Source organism: Phaenicophaeus curvirostris, chromosome 5, assembly GCF_032191515.1.
Source record: "Phaenicophaeus curvirostris isolate KB17595 chromosome 5, BPBGC_Pcur_1.0, whole genome shotgun sequence".
Classification (NCBI taxonomy): domain Eukaryota; kingdom Metazoa; phylum Chordata; class Aves; order Cuculiformes; family Cuculidae; genus Phaenicophaeus; species Phaenicophaeus curvirostris.
The window spans coordinates 50015813-50029367 of NC_091396.1; the positions used below are offsets into that span (position 1 = coordinate 50015813).

At 39.3% G+C, this 13555-nt stretch overlaps 1 protein-coding gene across 2 annotated transcripts in view; it reads right to left on the bottom strand.

Annotated features, from left to right (window-relative positions):
* Positions 1-10171, bottom strand: part of GALC (galactosylceramidase) — a 40095-nt gene extending 29924 nt beyond the window's left edge. For both annotated transcript variants that reach the window (XM_069858638.1, XM_069858639.1), the window contains exons 1-6: positions 10037-10171; positions 9194-9262; positions 7074-7137; positions 4990-5103; positions 4270-4409; positions 2101-2139 (exon numbers count right to left, since the gene is read on the bottom strand). In XM_069858638.1, coding sequence (XP_069714739.1) covers positions 2101-2139; positions 4270-4409; positions 4990-5083 — 273 coding nt within the window. In that variant the 5' untranslated portion in view covers positions 5084-5103; positions 7074-7137; positions 9194-9262; positions 10037-10171. The remainder of the gene's footprint in view (positions 1-2100; positions 2140-4269; positions 4410-4989; positions 5104-7073; positions 7138-9193; positions 9263-10036) is intronic.
* Positions 10172-13555: the final 3384 nt, after the last annotated feature.

Here is a 13555-nt window from a genome sequence, read left to right on the forward strand (position 1 = left end):
TTCACCAGAAGAAATATTCTTGATGATAGAAATGTCTACACTAAGGTTCCTGCAATTTAAAGCTTTCTAGCTAGCTAGATATTCAGAAAAAATGCCAAACCATAGAGGTAGGTCAGAAGAACAGAATGACTTGAAATAATGCAGAACTCCTATGTCGAAAGATAAGTACCAAAGACACAGAACTGTAGACACTCAATTTACTTCATAAAAACATACACAGAATGGTTCCCCCACACCCAGTATTCGTGTTTATATACAGATACTCCTTGAAATTCAGAGTTAGTTTAAGATGCCAGTATCTAAAAATGTAATTGGAAGAAGATGATCTTCTTGAACAAGAATTTATAAGCACTGGAATAATTTCTTTTTTCATTTTGTGTACTTCATAAGAAACTTAACTAGCATGTTAGTGGATGAAGTAACTAAAATAACTTCATAAAAGCAAAGATTTGGTAAGATAACTAAGAGCTTATCTATGTCATGAATCTGTCAGACATTACAGAATGTTCGCAACTGCACACTTCAAAATGGCAGACTACAAATAGAATTATCATGCTGATAAGAGAATAGGTGCCACGTGACACTGCAAAGTGTGAGAACGAATGGTTAAACTGGTCTTAAAAAAGGGCCTGATATCAATTACCATACAGCACTGGGAAGGCTGACACTTTGCAGCAAATGTTCGAGTGATTTTAAGATCAAATTTTAAACTAAACCTTTAACTCCAGAAGCCAAAAGCTTAGCCCAAATTCAACGACATTTTATAAGCTAACAAGCAGAACACCACATCTACACTCGACACTTTGTTCTCCACATTCATTCTCCCACTAGGAAACCAAAACAAACAGATGAGAAAGCACAATATTTCTATTTCTTACCAGAAAGCCATAAAACCAGTTTTTGAAAAAAGAGCCAATCGGTGATATAGCAAAATAGAAACATGCATTTTATTTATAGTAAGACCTGCCTTCTCTCTGATGATTCTTTCTACAAAGGGTTCAGTCTCATAGGCATTCTAAGCAACATATATACTGGACACACATTTCCCCCTTCACCCTTACCAGCACAAATTACCTATGATTAGGACAATCCTCTAGAAGATCACTAGTATCCTTGGTGATTTCTCCATTAATTTATACTTAATTAGTAAATCAACTTTCTTTTAGAAAAAGAATACCCTGGAACCCATATTGCTAAGATGTGATAAGATTTGGAAACTAAGTACTGTGATGGCAGTGGTCCTGTAAAACAGTTTAAAATACATGGTTGATACTGCACATAAGGAACAGCTGTAAGGGTATTCAACTAACTGACTAATTAAGGCAGATGGAATCCAAGCCCTGCCAAGTTCTGAGAATAAAAAAAAAAAACCCACCCAGCAGTTTTCCTACACACTCAATTTAACTCTTATTTTCTTTTAAGAAGAGGTAATGCTATTGCTTCTTAGCCTCAAAGCAGCAACAAGAAAATGAACAAAAGCAGAATCTTGTACTTAAGATTCCACTATGACATAACACAGAAGCGAGTTTTCAAAGAAGGGCAGAGGGGCAGGCAGCAGTGGGAGAGATTAGCGATATCTCAAGGTAGTTATGTGAAATACTGTGTTCCTCCAACTTCTTAGAACAGGAGGTACTGAATTTTGCACAGTTAATAACAGAAAGCCTCAATTATGTTTTCCATAAAATAAGAACCTGTTTTATAGCAATAATTTAAGGGTATTATATCCACTGGAACTTTGCTACAGAATTTTAGGTAACTCTAGATCTTGGACTTAAAACTATATCAAGCCAGTACAGAGATGATGAATATGAATTATTTCAGTAGCATTAACTGGAGCTTCTATTAAAATGTTGACATCCTAAACTTTTAGAATGCACCAATACACTTGAAGTTCAAAGTAACAGTTTCAGACATACAAAAAAAATCTACAGAGCTGATCCTATTAGCTTTCTGTGTCTTCACTACACGAAACAGCCTTCAGTAAGTGAAGTAGTCACAGGATTAAGATCCCTTTTCTAGGCAGATTCAGACAAATTAATTGTTTACACACAATAACAAAGATAAACATTCCCCTTTAGAGAAATAAGAAAAAATACATACCTTAATATATTTGGTATTAAATGCCCTTTCATTCCATATCTATAAAGAAAAGTAAAAAGCCATTTAGAAAAATCAGGATTTGTCAATGCATATCGAAAGATTTTATGCATGTGTAAGATTATACAATCTATCAACAAACTTCCTGGTCTCATATTGCTACAAGAAATGCTCTGGTTGGTTTTGTTATCAGCTCTTCAGAGGAAAACTCTGCACGAAAGTTGAAGAGAGATGCTTGTTTATCACTTTGCAAGGTCTACTGATTAACTTTTTGCTGAAAAGAACTCTAGAGCTGCTTGAGCTCCACAATGGTAGCAGTGTAACTACTGACATTACTAATGGGTCTACAGTTTGTTAGATATCATTGAGAAACACATTGTGGCTTCAAGGTGTGGTCTATTTACAGTTCTTTCTAACTTACACAAGACTAAATCCACATCTGAGAGATCCAAGCATAATTTAAGTAAACATTCACAAAATGATCTAATTTCTGTTGCTCTGGATTTTCTATGGTTTAGAGAAACAGTGTTTAAGCTAAGCACAGCTCAAAATTCAAAAGTGGGAATGTCAGTCTTCATTTCTAACAAATAGCCTGCCAGTAAATGCATAGTCAGAAATAGTCTTACTTTTTTGTTTTCTAACTGCAACATAAACACTATGACTCACACTCATCAATAAGTGTGAAAGCATCCCTCTGTAGATGTAGATCACCCAACCTTGTACAAGCTGTCAGTTTCTTGCAGATGGGATATGTCCATTTGATTTTGATATTTCTAGATGTTTTCATAAGTGCTAATATGGAACTTCAGAAATGAGCCAACCAAAAATTAACTTACTGAAAGGCTCATTTCATCATAAAGGAAAGTGATACATAACACATGCCATAAACCAAAAGGGCAGTAAAGAGTAACCATGTAGAATCAGAACAGCATTAAAATTGTTTTGACAGTTTCTGAGCCTTCACAGACATCGCTGCTTTCCCGTATTTCAGATTATACCCACAAAGAAATCAAAACAACACACAGTGTCATCACACTGCAGCAGAAGCAAAAATTCCCTTTTCTTAGAAGTATAGAATTCACAAGACCAATCACTGAAGCAGCAACACAGAAGCCAGACATTACATAAACTACATAAAGCACAGAACTTACCTTCTACTCAAAGAGGATAGCAAGGAGCAAATTTAACAGCAGCTGCCCTCCCGTCAAATTGCTGAAGCACCACTGTGTTACCCAAAGTACAAGACTGACACAGCAGAAATAAGTCAGCAACTTCAAGGGGGGTGCATTCCAAAGAAGATTTACATCAGAAATACCTTCCTACATAGCAGCAGAAAGATCAGACTTCCTTTAAGGGATGGGAACCATAGTTTCAGAAGCTTTGCCCTGCACTACTGAAGTGATTTTCAGCTTCTCTGCAGTTAGGCAACTGTCTCATATGAAAACATTTTAACATTCAAATAAGTATTTCAGTGAGCATAGAACTGATTTTTAGAGGAATCCTAGCTGAACAATTTATCAAAAGAAAAAATAAAAAATTGAATCTTGGTCAAATAATGAACTTGAAAAGCTTTTCCAGATGGTCTGCTTCTTACTGTCATCTCCAAACTCATACATTTTTCTCAGACATTAGTTCTCTACTTCGCTATATTGCGCTGTAACACAAAAGTAATTATAATGTACTGTACCACACACATCTACTATAAATAAAGCAGGTAAAAATGGAAGGAGTTGCAGAGGAATGTCCTTCCTCAAAACAGCAACTATATTTTATGCTAAGAAGTCATGTGAGCTGACTTTCACAAACTCTGTCTTAATTATTGCTTTTTGTTAGCTGGTACCTGCTGAAACCCAAACAGAACAAGCAAGACAGAACATGAAAAGCCCAAGACTGGAACAGATTTCAGAATCCTCAAATTGTCTGGTAACTTTGTTGCAGAGTTGCAAAGGCAGGAGACTAGCCATTTTACACTGATTCTGCTTTAACGGCCATTATTGTAGAAAGACTGTAAACTAACATCACTTCTGCCCTTTCCCTTGCAACAGATAACACCAAAACTGCAAGTACAAAACAATTTCTCTTCCCATCCCCCCAGTAATCAACAAATAGAGACAAGGCCAACATCTTAGGAATGAGAACACGTGTAATGTACAGGAGATTTTGCTTACTAACCCCAACATAATCGATGTCCAAATCATGATACTGTTTAGCTCCTAATATCCAAGAAACAATATAGTAAGCAGTGACATCTGGATGGTCGTAGGGCCAGTTTTCACCCCTCCCTATCCATCCTGGAAATGTCCAGGGTAATCCTGGAAAGACAGAAGAAACACAGATGAATAACTGGTTGGTCAGTAAGCTTCAAGATCAAGCTGCAATTTGTTCTACCTAAAATGAAGAAGCAGATGTGCACTTCAAATTCAGATTGTTCTGCTGAAGACAATGAGACATAACTTACTTAACTGGATAGTATGATGTAACAAACTGCAATCTAACGTATTAAGAGCTGGTTTACTTTACTTCTCCTGATTCCTTTATTATTCAGAATTTGGCTCCCATGATAAGTCATTTAAAGTCAGTGCTGTGATACAGTCTAAGCATCAATGTTATTAGATATAAGCAAATTATTAGCCATTTCTTAGCCTATCCTACTTGTTACATACATTCCTGTTATGATGCTTGTTACAGTAGCACTTGCGCTACTGTAACAAAGTAAAGCACAGTATCTTAAAGTGATGCGTCAAGGCTACCTTACCAAATACCAGAGAGTTGCTTTGTCTGCTGCAAAATCAAAATATCTGTCAATTAAAATTAATATGCTAATGAAGGGTCAGATATGCAATTTAGTTAGGAGGAAAAAATGTTTAAATGCTAGAGCTTTAAGCAATTTACCGATCAATTTAATTTTGGGGTTCCTCTTTTTAGCTTCTTTCATCAGCCACCACTCATAGCCCCGGAAGTAGTTCTCATCATTTTCATAGTGCATGTGGGAGGGTTCAGTACCATCTAGGAAGGAAAGAGGCAGGTAGCTTACAATTATCTTCTATGTTATTAGCTGTTACACATTACAAAGTTTTCTGTATTGCTCACTGCCAGAGCAAGCAAGCACATATTTCCAACACAGTTCACACGTTCTTTGGTATGTATTTCAAAGCAAAATGAGTAGTAGGAGGGAACATGCAAGACTTAACCACTCTTCATTCTATCATATTAACTTAGCATAAAGTTAATATTTTTTATTTTTAAGGGACTACACCTGCTTTTAACATTATAATGCGATAAAATATTGGTCATTTTCTATCTCCAGCTATGACAATATTAAATCTATATCCTTGATTATTCTGGTCCCACAACAACTAAGAAGCTTAGAGCATTAAGATCAGGGGGAACAAAAAAATCTAGAAGCAGCTTATACCTAAACCAAAAAGCAAACAAAAAAAGATCATAGTTTGTTTCCACCATGCAAGGAAAGTCCAGGGAGAAAAAAGAAGGAACTTCCATGAAGTTTTTCATACAAGAGATTTTGATTTTTATAGTAAAACACCTAGTTTGCAATTTCCATGGTGTTCCTGACTTCAAGAAGAGTTTTTGTAATTGAAGGCTTTGTACTGAATTCCTTCAGCCAAAGGTAAACAAACTAGAAAGGTGCAAAACAATTAGCATTGCATGGGAAGTCATTACACACAAAAGTCAATTAATAACTTGAGCACAGAACTGTGATGATCACTTATGCTAAACCATGCCTAATTGCTCCAGAGATCTCTTCTGATGAGACTTTTTTTTCATAAAGTCTGCTGAAACAGCACATTTCATTTTAGAAAACAGGATCGATTTTTTTTTTACCTTGCTAACACTTGACTATTTGGAAGCTCTATTTGTTAGAGAGACAGAAAAAAAAAACAGATTCCAAACTTAGACTCCTGATCACACTTCAAACTGATTCTTGATCACTCAAACCTCTGAGGTCAGAATAAGAGCTGCAGTCCAGCACGTAGAGATATGCATCTTATTATTGTCCTTCTAAAATGTGCAAAGCCATCACACATTCTCCTTAGGCAGCAGCAAGAGTGTTTGAGGAGAAGGTATGTGCATGCATGAAGATGATCCCATTCTCCTCTATCGAGGAATTTTTTGACCAAACATCAAGCTCTTAAACCCAGCATAATACTTTTTGCCATATTAATTTTTCTTAAGTAAACCAAGGAATGAAAAACAATTTCTAAACACAGAAGCACAGACATTTACATTTAAATATATATATATGTTTTATGTCAAAGACAACTGTCACCCTTGTTATTTATTAACTAAGTTTTCTTTCAGTCTATGCTAGATGTGGCCAAGATTCTTCTCTTATGAGAATAATAAGAAAAAAAGAAAAAATACACGAACTGCATTCTAGGTACTGCTTCCTCTCAACATCTGATCACAAGCAGTTACTAAACAAAACAGTTTCTCCTATATGCAAATACAGCAGCAGGCTAGGCAAATTACACCAAGATGTTTTCATTTGCAATCATGGCCAGGCGAACAAACAAACAAAAAAAAGCACCTACTCTCAGACACCACCATTTAATGAAATATAGCAGCTCATTAAAGCAAAGAAACATAACTGCTTCTGACCAGATGTCTTTGGATTTTCATGCCTTTAAGACAGAGTACCTAGTCCTACACAAGTTTTACAGCTTGCATTGCAAAACCATTGTTTGAGAGATGCTCTGCAACTAAGAAAACTACTAGTTTCCTTAATCTTTGGGGAGAGAACTAATTTACTCTAAAACGCAACATATCAACCATATGATAGTGCGAACTGTCTCCAGAATGTTAGTGTAAATTTCTCTTCTACAAGTTAGCAACGTTCATATTTTTCTGCACTTCACTACAACTACAGAATGCATCTCTTCGCTTCAGCTAAGTGAGACATGCAGGACATGTTACTTACAGTAAAAAGTTAAACCATGCTCACACAAAATCCATACCTGTTGATTGTCCATCACCTCCAATCTCCACTTTAAGGATATGTAAAGCAGCACCAAAATTTGGCTAGAAAAAAAGACAGACAGAAAACCAAACAGAATCCTGCTGTTAAGAAGAGCACAATGAATAAGTGTATAATTTTGAGAATGCTAAAAATTCAATACTTTTTTTTAAAAAAAACAGGCACTATAGATGCAATTATTCTAATACACACAACTCTGCTTAAAATCCAAGAAAACAGTGCAAGATAAATAGCACACTCATATTTAGACAATTTCACTGACTCTTGCACCATTAATGACACTTCATACCAACAGTGTTACGCTCAAGAAAATACTGAAGTAGAACATGGGCTATATGAGGAACACAACAGTATTTTTAACATTACTAAGAACCAAGTTTTTTTTCTTTTAAAATCAAATTATTGAAGTTAATATCTCTGTAAATAATGTATTTCTTGGTGTAAAGGGCTACACCACTTAAGATAAACAACATACATACAGGTTAGAAATAATCTGCTCCCTACAAGCAGAACAGCAGAAGAGAAAAAAAAACCACATTCAAAAACAAATGGCCACATAGTGCACTATCCCCTTCCCTTAACATAAGACTGCTGGAACAGAATATAAAATTCAAGCTCATACAGGTGATCCTACTCCTAGTCAGGTTATATCTTAATCAATATATATATATATTTATTTAAATATATAGTTATATATATATATAAAACTATATATCTAAACAAATATATATGTAACTAAAATATATATAAAATTATGTGTAATTTATATATATTTATATTATATACCTAAATAAATATATATGTGTAACTATATATATATATTTATATCATGGTCCTCCGGGCATTAGTGGCTTCAGAGTTGCTCAAGTCAGAGGTTGAAACTAATCAGTACTTTAATGACCATTAATGTTCTGGTGTCCTCAATCGAATCACCCAAATACAATTTGGCATCCAAAAGCATTTTAAGATGTGAGAATGCACTTTGATAAAAAAAATATGCTGCACAAACAATAGCTTGTTTGCCTAACAAGTTTTGGATTATTTGTTTTTAATTAAGAAGCAAATATTCCCAAGTTACCATTTTGGTTCCTGACTTTCTTTACTGTAAAGTTCTAACACATTTGCTTTCCCATCCCCCATCACAGAATTTAACTGACATTAAAAGACAAGGAGAATGAGGCAAGCTATACCTCTCCCAAGCATTCCATGACAGCCTATGAATTTTTGGTGAAAAAATATGTCAGAAATTCTTTCAAAATCACGATCTTTCAGCTAGACTTTTTTATGACATGCCTACTGATTCCTTCAGAAAACTCACATTTGTCACACACAGCTTTGGTCTTCAAAAAAATGTAAGCTTTGTTATCCCAGTCACAAATTATGCCTTACTCTACACTTTAAAACCAATTCTTTAAACTACACACTAAATTATTCTCCTCCAGCCATATACATTATACTACTTGAAAGTGATATAACATCCTCTTCCAGCAGAGTAATTTGCAGTGCCAAAAGCAAAACAGGTTATTACTGCTCTGTGCAATAATCTTACCATATATTAAGTTGGGTAATGCCACAGGTTACACTTGCTACCTAGAGCAGCTTACAAACCATAGACGTTCACACACCTTCTATAGTAACTGCACTTCAACTTGAGAATAGTTTGAAATAGATACACTGTTGAAATGATGCAGACTTCACAGTCATTTTCACATTATATGGATCTACCTGCACCCTAAAAATATCAATCCTGTCTCAAAGACGCACTTCCTGCAATTGCTATGAACATCTAAACCATTTATTTCAGCCACAAAAACAACTGAATCCCTATTAAATCCACACAGTTGATGAAAACGTGTTGAGAACACTTTTTAAAACATATTGAGAAAACAGAAGGAATTCCCATCATTATTTGAAAATATAGGCAGCTGAACCACATGCTAGTTTTCAAAAGCAAGAGCTAACATTTAAAGCTCTGATAAAATGAACATTAGTGGGTGCCTTGTCTAATTTCAAGTAATACTGAATATATTATAGGAGTTCCAACATTACACAATAAGAAATCCTGTAAGAATATAACTGTAGTAGTGAAGTTGATTTTACCTTAAACAGATAGTCTAAAATCTGGGAGCGATAAGGTTCTTCATAGTTCACCAGGAGTCTAGATGTGGCCTAAAATGTAAACAAAACATGAAAATATGAAAACCTAACTTCCAAATATCTAAGAACATCTCAGTTTGTCAGCCTAGGACTTTCATATAGCTAACAAACCTATAGAAATAATTACAGCACAAGGAACTCAGCTAAGTCCCTACAAAAAATCTCTTTTAACCCTTCAATCATGCATTTCTGATTGTCTACGCTGCAACTCAGGATACCTGCACTTTACTGCAAAGAGAGTCCAAAGAACAGAGGAACAAAGAGGACACAGACTTATCACAAGGAAAACGAAGCTCCCCCCCCCAGCACCATTTCTCCAGCTCTACTCAAATTTCGCTGCTTTGGTTCGCTACATACTAAAGGCAATGGGAGCTCAGGGGTGCACAGGCAGGAGGGCAAGGAAAGAAATTCCGCAGGTCTAAAAGCGCTCTGCCCGCTGGACCACAGGACAGCATTCGGCTGGCTGCTGGCCTCTCCAGCGAGACCCTCTAGAGAAGGGCTCACCCTGGCTTAGCTCCTCCAGTGGCACCATAGCTGGCCCTAAGAAGCCAAACAAGAAAGAGCCACAGCACACCTGACCAGGTATAAAGCAGAGCCCGGCTCCAGCTCTCTTCACAGCCAGGACCCCTACCCGCACAGCTCCCCTCAGAGCCTACAGGACTCCCCTCAGAGCAGCACTCCTGCAAGCCTTCCCCACTCCCCTCCACCCTCACAGTTCTCTCGCCCGAAGCCCCCCCCGCCCCTCACGGCACCGCAGGAGCCCCCGCGCCCGCCGGCGCCGCTCACCCCGCCGCCGCTCAGAGCCCCGATGCCGTCGAACGACCTGCCCAGCCCGCCGGCATCGTCCAGCACGTAGCCGGCCGCGGGGAGGACGGCGGCGGCCGCCGGGCCGCAGCCGAGCAGGAGGCAGCCCCAGAGCAGCGTCCCGCGCCCCATCGCGCCCGGCTCCGCGTGTCACGTGACCGCGTCACCTGGCCGTCGCCCGGCGGGGGTGAGGGGTGGGCGGAGCGCCTCGCGCCGCCATGTTGCTAAAGGGAAAAGCCAAGGCCTATGGGTTGGCCCCTTCCGGATCGAAGCTACCGGTTGCCATCTTGAGAAAGGGCGAGGCAGGTTCCGGCTGGTGGGCAGCGTGACGTCGTGCTGGAATCGGGCGCTGAATAGCGAATGAAGCTATTGCGGAGCCATCCTGGGCGTGGGAAAGCTGCCCGGCTGCGCGTCGAGACGCGGCTGGAGGCTGGAGTGCGTCCCAGTGCGAAACAGGCGGTGGAGTTGCGTTTAGGGCTGGAACACACCGAACTGACCTCTCTTCAGGTCTCTGGCAAAGCACAGCGGTTTTCCTGGGAGAGTAGTGGTGTTTCCCACTGAATCTCTCATTTCCAGGCCCTCACCAGCAGCCAGTTCCCGGGTTGTGGTCCTCAGCGATCCTACAAATACCAGCATTTTTCATCCACGGGTTTTCTACTGATATGCTTGTAATATGAAGATTAAATTATCAAATCATTCTATACTTGTGGTCGTTCCTGAACTGGTACTGTAGCCTCCTCCATGATGATGGAACAGAGGCTTTCCAGACACTTGGTTGAATTAATTTCTAAAATAAATTTCAGTCAAGCCTTTATTTTCACTGAGAGAAAAGTCATTTGAGGAAGGCCTGTTTTATCATTTTTCACCTGCCCTTTCCTAACATGGTACCTACTAAGAAAAATGTCTGGTGAGCTGGTTCTGCTGTTCTGTGGAGGGTTCCTGTACAGCATTGGGAGGGGAAAAAAGCCATTCTTATGATTATTAGAAACAGAGAAACACAGCTGATACATTTCTAGGGATCTTCACTGGTAATGGGCCTGTAAAATCAAAGGAAGCAAGAGGGGTGGTGATGCATTTTATATATTCTGGAAGTAGAGCTGAGCGAAACATGACTCTGTGCCTGGAACAATTCTGATGCAAGTAGCACAGTTTTCCAGGGATTGTGCTTTTTGGTTTTGGGGTTTTTTTCCTTGGAGATAGGGACATACTTGGTATCTCAAATCAATCATCTTGGAACAACGAGTGTTCTTTGGGTCAGCTGAGATTAAAGTACCATTAAGAAAGAACAGCTGAAATAGAAAAGCATTAACAGTGGTAAATTATCCTGTCTATAAAAGAAGAAATTAATAAGTTTTCTCTAAGGCTCAGTTTTATGAAGCAAGCATGTTTTATTGGGCCTGGGAACACATGGGTGTGATCTACATCGGCTGTGTGCCATGTGACAAGAGTTGGTTACAGAATGTATTTCCCACTTAGAAGCACATCTATAAACTTTCACAGAAACCTTATGCATATTCTGTTACTTTCCATAGACTCATTTTAGTGTTATGAACTTCACAACAGTCAAAACTCTTGCTAATTTGGAGATCCGGAGCCAGCTCTCTGTCTAACCTTGCATTTGAGATAGGGAAAGACTGCGAACAGGTGAATATAGAAGACACACCTGTTCATCACAGATCATACTTAACACAAGACAATGGTTTCTGGAAAAACACTACTTGAAAAAAACATTCTATTAAAAAAAATACAGTTACTTAGATCTACTTAACTCTACCTTAGCGTACTTTCAGTACTTCCGGTACCTGAAGGGGCTACAAGAAAGCTAGGGAGGGACTGTTCACAAAGGCTTGTAGTGATAGGAGGAGGGACAGTGGGTATAAACTGGAGAGGGGCAGATTTAGGCTAGACGTAAGGAGGAATTTCTTCACTATCATTGAGAGTGGTGAGGCACTGGCACAGGTTGCCCAGGGAAGCTGTGGCTGCCCCATCCCTGGAGGTGTTCAAGGCCAGGTTGGATGGGGCCTTGGGCAGCCTGGGCTGGTGGGAGGTGTCGCTGCTCATGGCAGGGGGTCGGAACTAGATGATCTTTAAGGTCCCTTCCAACCCACACTTTTCTATGATTCTAAATCAAAATAGTCCACTTTTTGTAATAGTTACTACTTCTTGTATCATCAGGCTGCCACCAAAGCCCTCATCAAGTAGGTAAAGATTGGCACTTTGAAGAAGAGACCCGTAGCACACTGCGAGGAGAACCTTTAAGCACTGGCAGGTGAACAGCAGGGAGTGGCTGTGAGGCACAGGGCCAGGACCAAGAGGCTGTGCCCGGGGAGGGCTGCTGGCAGCCTCATGGCTTTCCCGGCAATACCAGCAAGCCCCAGTTAGACCCACAGCTGCATAAGTGGGACCTCAGAGAGGTGCCCTGAATATGGGGTTTGGCTGGCGGGGCTGTACGAGACATTCTGTTTTACAGTCTTCATGGGGCACACTGCAGGGGCAGCAGCATAAACACAGGACCAGCTGAGATGGTGCTGTGCCACAAATTAAAAGTATCTGCAAGGATAGCCAGGTGTTCACTCAGACTCCAGGTCATGAAAGCATTCAGCTCCCAGGAAAGGCAATCGGGAGACTGGCAATCAGATTGATTATCCTATAAAAATCCTTAAAGGGCAACTGTTTGTCTGCTGACCACAAGTGCTTTAGAGATGATGCTTCATGTGCTTAAAGGAGGAATGCAGCACTGGGAGATGCAGTGGCTGACATCACGTGAGCAGTGTGTTAGAACTGTGAAAAAGTTCAGGTTTTGCATGTTTCTGTCTATAAAGAAAGCAGTTACTTACAGTCTCTTGTCCGTGTTATTGAGGGATCTAATGCCTCAGTGATGACTTTACCTGTCTGACGTTTCCTGTTTATTTCTTTTTTAATAACAATACCAAACACTCAAAACACATTTTGCGCTTTACTGCAATATCAAGCATTAGCTAATGAACCTGCTCACACCCAAATGAGCTATACAATGTTATTATTACATGCAGAGGGACAGAGTGACTTCCTCAGGGCTACAGTGAGTCAGTAGCAGAGGCAGAATTATGCTTATGGTCTTAATTCACGGTAATTCCAGCAGACTGTACAGCTTTGCACACCTAGAAGGTTTGCAAAGCCATCATGAATTATTAATTAGTTAATCTTCATAATTTCTTAAATTGATGCGTCAGTTTATTCCAGGTAGAAGGTTGTAGCTGTGGAATTCAGTCGCTTATTCACTCATAGGAGCCTAAAAGTATTGGTTTTAAAAACTCAGATTTCCATCCTGTGCTGACTGCGTCCTATTTTTAGCTAGTGTCAAAAAACATTCTTAGCATGTTTTGGTGGAAAGAGGATATTTTGGTGAGATTCTGAGGACCTCTTTTCTGCTTTAGGAATCTCAGCCTTGCTTTTCACCTGTTTTTTTCCTTCACACCTTTGTTCAAGACCCAAGGACACATCATCTGGACCCTTTATAAG